We start from the raw sequence: 8,264 nt of genomic DNA, 5'->3' as shown, positions 1-8,264 counted from the left end.
ATTTGAAAATTTTAGTACATTATTAGTCCTTGATATTTCACTAGAAATTATTGTGATTAATTGTAGTTTATCAAAGCATGTTTGTATGCTATTTTTCCATAAAATATCTCTCTCAGTATTTTGATTTTTAATTCACTGATAAATCTTCATATTTCTTTGATCTTTATTAGAAATTCTTTGTATCATTATTCAACGTTTCGATTATGACAATAGTAACGCATCGGAAGGAAATATATATATATATATATATATATATATATATATATATATATATATATATATATATATATATATATATATATATATGTATATGTATACATGTATACATATACATTATACATATACATATACATATATGCATTTGCATATATATATATATATATATATATATATATATATATATATATATATATATATATATATATATTTGTGTGTGTGTATAGAAATGTGGCAAGTTTCCTTTCAGTGTTTGTGCTGTTCGTGTGATACATATACGTCACGACACATGCAAGGCCAGGACATTTTAACTTCGTGGGGAATGACCATCTCCCCCTCTGGTCCATTGGTCTTTCCCGTCGGCATATAATCGTTGACTCGGCAGCCGCAGGGCAACATGGGTTTACTGAGCGAAGGGAATGTGGCCTCTCAGAAACGTTCTTTCTCTTCTCAAGGTTGTTCACCTTTCAACAACAGTGTTCTAATGGGAAGAGCACCTTTCCCCGTTAGCGTTTTAGGTTGCTCTTCCGATTGTTTGTCTCAATTATTTTTAGTGAAATTATAATTGTAATTTTAACTTTTCAGCTTTTCTCCGTGGGGAACCCTTCCCTTCGGAAGATCACTGGTTCTCACTTAGTGAATATTCTTAGCTGATTTAAATAATTTTAATTCTGGTTTTTATTCCAGCAATAGCGAAATCCTCGAGTATATACAAGAGGAAAAGACCCCCTATTTAGTTTCAACAGGTAAAGATGATCATTCAACCTTGATCCTTCACCTTCAAACTGAAAGGAGGGGACATCCTCTCATCGCTAGACTTTCCTAACTCATACGGACTTACAACTTGCCTTTCTCCAGTCGGAATTGAGACCTTCTTCTCAGAACATGGTTCAAATTCTCCGGTCTCTGAAGAGACCTCCTTATGTTCCACTTCACCAGGCAACAAATTTTCACCTGGTTTAAGAAGACAATATTCCTACACACTCTGACAGCAGCCATACGAGTCAAGGAACTTCATGGTCTCTCTTTCGACATCGCCCATTAATGAGAAGGATGAAAGGCAATGTTCAGTTTCGTCCCCGAGTATGTCACCAGACACAGTCTCCAGAGGTGACAGATCCTTCACAAATCTCCACTCGGTAACGGATGATCCATATCATCTGTTACTGTACCCAGGGTAAGTATGAGACTCTTACTTTAAGAGAACGGCAACAGCCCACCTGGTTCCCTTCTCCTGTCATCAGCACTGGAGAGACTAAAGGAGGCTCACCAAAACATCATCTCAACATGACGACTCACAATGTCAGGGGCCTAGCTATTTCCCTGGTCCTTCTAAGCAGATTACTCTTGTGACGCAAGTTTAACAAGAAAGGATGTGAATGCTCCAGGTGACTTTCATAATCTTTCTCCTGCAAGACGTGACCCACAGGAAACTCGATACGATCTCTATCATTCCGGTGGGTGGCTGCGCAACAGCTTTTTGTATACCTCAAGCTCCTTATTGGACAAGTAGCAGAGGGTTGAGGGCACTGTTACCCGGTTTTAGTCTGCGTGAATGAGATTTGACTGGCTTTTATTCTTTTCTTCATCTTACCCTCTCGATGGGAAAGCAAGCATCTTGGGTTTTCTGCATAAGCTGACCTCAAACCACTGCAGGTAAACCATGCTCCCTTGTTTACATAGTATTAAGCTATTATTGTTGCGTCCCCATACCCTGGGGAGGTTGTATTGGGAAAGTATTGGTTACACCAGTTTTTTTCCTACAATAGACTCGGAATAACTTTACGTAGACAGTCTCACTTCTGCATGTCTCAACACACAGCTTGCGTAGGCCGCGGATGTTGCGTAGCAAGGTTTTAGCGAGGGCAGCGACTCCTTATTTTTGAATACTAGTATACTTGGATAAGGAGCTCCCGGGTAAAGCCAAAAGCCAGATTGGCAGGGATGTCCACCCTTCCTAATGGGTGAGTCACCTCTAATAAATAGCGTGGTTTGTATTCTAGTTACGGAACAAATGACAAATTCGTATTTTTCCTAACTATACAAACCTTAGCCATTTTTACAAACTTGCCCGCCAGCCCTATCCCCCTTGAAGTTCTACCTCCAAGCAAAGGGAGCTAAATCACTGGTGTGTGAGCGGGATAGGTAGCAAGCTACACCCCCCCCCCCCGCTAACTAGCGGTGGGGGTAGTTGACCCTCGCTAAATTTTAATGGATCGAGAGGATGATGGCAGGAGTCTCTTCTTTCTACGAGAAGTTCTTCAGCTAGCAGTGGTTACGTCTCAAGTTACCGTTTCATTCGGGTTTGTCAAGCCCGCAGCGGATTCGTTCGAATTCAACCTCTTCTAGGATATGAGCATAGGTCACTACGAGATCCAGGCAGGAGACGGACCTGAGAAGATGGTTGACTGACAGAAATCTCTGCCGAGTCATCCTTCTCGGCTCTTCCCCAGATTGGACACTCCCTTCAGATGCATCAAAAGAAAGGAGGAGGGGACCATGCTGTACCACTCGGCCTCTGGGCTCTGGTCAGAGTCTGAACGGTACCGTGTCTTAAACCTCCCAGGGATGAGGGCATACTTCTCACGGACAAGGGTACCACCCCTTCCGAGGAGAATGCAGATTTGGGCTCAGCCCGTTTCTCAGACAACAGCCGGTGTCAACCTTCAACATGAGCTAGAACTTGGGGGTCACCTCTAGGTCCTGGAACTCTCCCTCCCTCCAACCACTGGTCAACCATCTTCCTGTAGAGGGAGTAGTCCCTCCATCAGCCACTGGGTTGCACTCTTCCTACTTGCGGGAAGGATCTCCAACAGCGGCATCAGATGGTGGTCGGGTTTCCCATCCAAGAGAGAAACTTCCCCTTTTTCCTGGTTGGTCTCCCCTCTGGGGGATTCCTCCAGAGGGAATCAGATTTATTCATCCCCCGCCCTTGATCTTAGGGATCAGGCCAATCTCGTCTTGCCCAGCAAACTCCTCACGCCAGTTGACTTGTCTGCAACTCCCGACTGAGTTCCCGAGAGAAATCCCTCAGCGGCTCTTGACTGTCACATGTGAACACCTTTCAGAAAGATGTATCTTCGATGTTACTTCACGCCTGGAGACTATCCAGCTCCTCATCTCTCAGAGAGCCCTTCTGCAAGAAGTTGTGAAGAGGATGTCTGGATACCTGCATAGATCTTTGGGTTTGGCCTTCATGCCAAGTGGACCATAGTTGGTATCATGGAAGGGGTATCCCTCCTCTCGATCCCACCATCCCAGCATTGAAGGAGTTCTTCATTTACCTTTGAGAGAAAAGTGCCTCGCGGTCTCGGCAAGGGAAAGGTCACCACTAGTCCTTGAGCCTCGTCTTCAGACTAAAAGGAATTAACCTCCTCCACGTCGGCATTGCCCCTCCTCATACAAAGTTTGTTGGAAGGGAGACCTCTTCCACAGGGCAGGGTTAGCATCCTGCAGTCCCCAAAGGGTTCCACCAATGACCCTGGATGCCGAGCAGATGTTCACCTGACGTCTATGACAGGCCTCTCGCTCGTTATAGGCTTTGGCCAAGAGAGTCAACGAACCCCATGGGCCACCTGCATCACCTCTCATGCTTGGTGATGGGCTAGGTAATACTTGACTTCGTTTCTGGCAGCTCAAGATTCTAGAATCTGAACCCTTCGTTCTTGGACTTCTTCGCAGCACGATTAATGCTCCAGATTAACGGTTACTACAGTGAACCCTCGTTTATCGCGGTAGATAGGTTACAGACCCGGCCGCGATAGGTGAAAATCCGCGAAGTAGTGACAGCATATTTACCTATTTATTTAACATGTATATTCAGACTTTTAAAACTTTCCCTTGTACGTAGTACTGTTAACAAACTACCCTTTAATGTACAGAACACTTAATGCATGTACTAACGTACCCTAAACTAAAACAGGCACAAAAATTAAGGGCGACTTATATCATGCGTTTCCTAAACACGCCAAAAAGCACGATAAAAAATGGCAACCAATGTTTTGTTTACGTTTATCTCTGATTATAATGAAGAAACAAACGCATTTACACATCTGTGTATAGGTTAGTTTCTGCATCGATTATATTGATTATTCAGTACAGTATGTTGATTTGGTTATTACTAATGTTTTACTTAATTTTTCTTAGGACTTCCAAATGAAATGTTTTTCTTTATGACGCCGCCTGAAACGACGGCGTCATAAAGTACGCTCAGTAAACAAACTAAGGAATTTAACGCGCATGATGAAAGTGATAAATAATGATATTACAGTAAAAGCTTTAATAAAATATGTTATTACAAATATTATTTACCGTATCTATATAAAATCATACATACGTAGCAAAGCAGGAAAACAATCTACGAGAGAGAGAGAGAGAGAGAGAGAGAGAGAGAGAGAGAGAGAGAGAGAGAGAGAGAGAGAGAGAGAGAGAGAGTTGTTTTACATACGTAAATGTAAATTTAATAAAAAAATAGCCCCATATTCATATAAAATAGATTACAAATATTTTACTTTATCATATTACAGTAGTCTGTATAATACTGTAAAGTTCAGTACAGTATGTTGTTGTTAAAGTCGTGGCGATGAAATTCTCACGAAACAAAAAACACAGCCATTTTGAGTACAAAGCTGATTCTCTCTCTCTCTCTCTCTCTCTCTCTCTCTCTCTCTCTCTCTCTCTTCGTGTTATACGATACTTACATTTAGATGAAGAAGCTAAAATTAGTTTTCTTAGTGTCAATTAAATACGAAACGAAGTAATTAGGCCGAGTCTACATCCATTTCAATCATAGCTAAAAATACGGCATCCGATTTCATCAGCAAACCACTATTTTTTGGGAAATATCATTTTATTCTAGAAAATTGCCACTCTTTAAATAGTTAATTGCACATTAAGAAAGCGTGTACTTTTGTTTTTAAATTTCGGGTTTGTTTTAAAAATCGAGTATTGTTGACTTCTTTTTTTTTTTACTTTTGGCTGTGATTAGATCAGCTGTCATCTAGCTGCCCGCTCTTGAGTGTGTACGAATACACTAACAAAGTATCATTTATACCATTTCTTAACTTATTCAAACCGTCTACAGTATACAGTTGATATTACATAAGCACCAATGTGTTATAACCTATCAATTTTTTTTGTTTATTACATTTATAAAACCCCCCCCCCCCCCTACTCTCTCTCTCTCTCTCTCTCCTCTCATCTCTCTCTCTCTCCTCTCTCTCTCTCTCTCTCTCTCTCTCTCTCTCTCTCTCTCTCCTCTCTCTCTCTCTTCTCTCTCTCTCTCTCTCTCTCTCTCTCGTCTCTCTCTCTCTCTCTCTCTCTCTCTCTCTCCTCTCTCTCTCCTCATCTCTCTCTCTCTCTCTCTCTCTCTCTCCTCTCTCACAAATGATATCTTTGTTGCTCAAAGTTTCATTTATATTGAAAATCAATCACGATTCAATCTTCCTTACTTTCTCCAATCTCGCACCATCGGTTCACTTCGCGGTATTTTCGATATTTCTGGAAAATCCGCGATATATGTATATACATGGGTTATGAAAAAAATCCGCGAAGTGGTGAATCCGCGATGGTTGAACCGCGAAGTAGCGAGGGTTCACTGTATGGCAAAAAGAAACTGGAGGCCCTACCTCAATAAAACCACAAGAGTTTGCCCCGAGTGTCAACACCCTTCTTCAGCTCGGGAAAGGTCAAGAGAATAATCACCTAGAACTCTGATTCGCAAGGTCACGAACCGAGCATTAAATCATGAACCTTCACGTCATAGAAGAGACCGAGATCACCTAACGTTAGGGGCAGGAGTACGCCCTAGCATTTTATAAGATTACTCTGTGATGCAGGTACTACAAGAAGTGTGAGAAAGTGTCAAATTACCTTCACCACCCAATACCTGCAAGACGTGACCTACAGGAGCATGGAAACGTTTCTCATTGATCCTGTGGTGGCTGCACAACAAATGGTTTAAATACCTCAGGCTCCTTGATAAACAAGTAGCAGAGGGTTGAGGGCTAAGGTTACCCAGAATTAGTCTGGGGTGAATGAGGAAAAATGTGTGGCTCCTTTCTTTCTTTCACCTTCCCTTCTCTTGGGGAATCAGCACCAGGCTCCTCAGCACAACTGACCTCACCTCTCTGTAGGTAAAGCCATTTACCTTGTGTAACGTTGTATGTTGCGTCCCCAATACCTCTTGCTATGGAGGATAGGGTAAAGTCCATGGTATTCTTAAATGCTTCTCTAACTCTGAGAAATCTTACTTAGGCCAGTCGCATTGCTAGTATCACAATCGCACTGCTATGCCAAAAATAATACTGTACCCCTATAAATAGTTCCAGGTTTGTATCGTTAGGAAAAATACAAATTACCTTTGAATTTGTCATTTTAGTATCAACAGTGCCTAGTTAGTGTAGGCTAGCCTAGTTTATGATGATAAAATCCATAGTTTAGGTTTCTTAGTGCAAGCCAGACAAAATTGAAAATTATTTTCACACACATTTATTTACATATTAATTTAAGACCATTTTTAAATACTTACATATAACGAATATCACTTAGGAACTTTGAAATACTAATTTATTGCCCCACCATGATAATTTTCCTTCTTACTATTAGGATTATTGGTGTAGTCCTACAAACATCATTCGATTTAAGGGAAATGTAATGCTTTGAACCCATTGATAGTATTTTTAGTGCAATCTCCTTCCTTTGGTGACACAGGAGAATGACTTTTAGAGACGTTTTACTGAAAAGTATGCAACAGTCTATTTCTTCATTATTATTACAAGTTGGTATGGCTGGCAGTTACTGTACGAAAGTAAGGAATTTTATGATTAATTTGTTCAAATGGAAAATATGATCAATGTTATAAATTTTCAGCATAAACTGACTTTGCTGGTTTGCTTCCAGATTAGGGGTAGTACCAGTATCTGAAGCCAGTGTGATATTAGCCGTTAGCTCTGTACATCGCCGTGAGAGTCTGGAAGCTGTTTCTTTTTTGATAGATGAATTGAAGGCAAATGTACCAATATGGAAGAAGGAAATATATGACGATGGGAGTAGTGACTGGAAACAGAATAAGGAATGTGTATGGCTTAAAGAAGACGGTACAAACAATAACAACAACCAAGGAGGACACACGAAAAACAATAAAAGCACGTAACAAGGCATTTGGTTTGTAGTACACTATATGGCTCTTTTTATATACTGTGTATTAATATATACACCAGTTTATTTTTTTTTTATTCATAGAGTTTGGTGGTAGATGTCATAGAAACTTTCATCTTAGCTTGAGTAACTTTTTTAAACTTGAAAGATTTTGCTCATTATGTTTTCATTTCCAAAGCACTATATGCAGTACTTATGTCAATTTGTTTTTCGGTAGTGTTTTATTGTGTTATATATCCTGTGGTAAGGAGCTCTAGTGATATAGCAATGGTACTCTACAAAATTTCCCATACTCAGGAAGGAGAGTGCAGCTCATCAGATGAATGCTTCCACAATAGAATTATTTAAAATGATTCCTTTGCTTCTCTAAGAAAGATTTTTATGAATTTCTCCCCCCCTTAGTTGAATAGCAAACTACAGTCATTACAGTTAACTAACCCAGCTTATCTCAAGCTATTGCTCTTTACGATATGCGCTGCCAGACACCGTAAAACAGTTGTGATATGTAGTATATTTTTCCTTTTACTTTTTGCTTCTTCAGCACCTCTTTGAGTTTTTATGTAGAACTCGTTGTAGTATTACCTAGTGAATTGTATTCCTTGTAGTCTTTATGGTATGAAATTAACCCAACTCATTTCATATTTATATACTCTATTCTTAAAGCTTTCTATAAATTTGAATATATATTAAAATACTTAAAATATGTGGTACTATTATGAAATAGTCTAAAAAGACCTCTACAGGGAATAAAAGAGCAATAATATGGCCAATATATACTTATGAAAGTGCACCCCTTTGCACAAAAATAGACAGATACAAAGTATTAAGAGTTTCTGAATTTAAAGGGCCCAGATTTTAGTGTTATGTAAGATATATTTGTTTGTAGTTGT

The 8,264-nt window shown here is 40.0% G+C and overlaps 1 protein-coding gene across 2 annotated transcripts in view; it reads left to right on the top strand.

Annotated features, from left to right (window-relative positions):
• Mocs2B (Molybdenum cofactor synthesis 2B) overlaps positions 1 to 8,264 on the top strand; it is a 148,116-nt gene that overhangs the window by 54,927 nt on the left and 84,925 nt on the right. For both annotated transcript variants that reach the window (XM_068362975.1, XM_068362976.1), the window contains exon 5: positions 7,117 to 7,361. In XM_068362975.1, coding sequence (XP_068219076.1) covers positions 7,117 to 7,361 — 245 coding nt within the window. The remainder of the gene's footprint in view (positions 1 to 7,116; positions 7,362 to 8,264) is intronic.

The sequence above is a fragment of the Palaemon carinicauda genome, chromosome 39 (assembly GCF_036898095.1).
Source record: "Palaemon carinicauda isolate YSFRI2023 chromosome 39, ASM3689809v2, whole genome shotgun sequence".
In the NCBI taxonomy this organism is placed as follows: Eukaryota; Metazoa; Arthropoda; class Malacostraca; order Decapoda; family Palaemonidae; genus Palaemon; species Palaemon carinicauda.
This window is presented reverse-complemented; position numbering and strand designations above follow the sequence as displayed.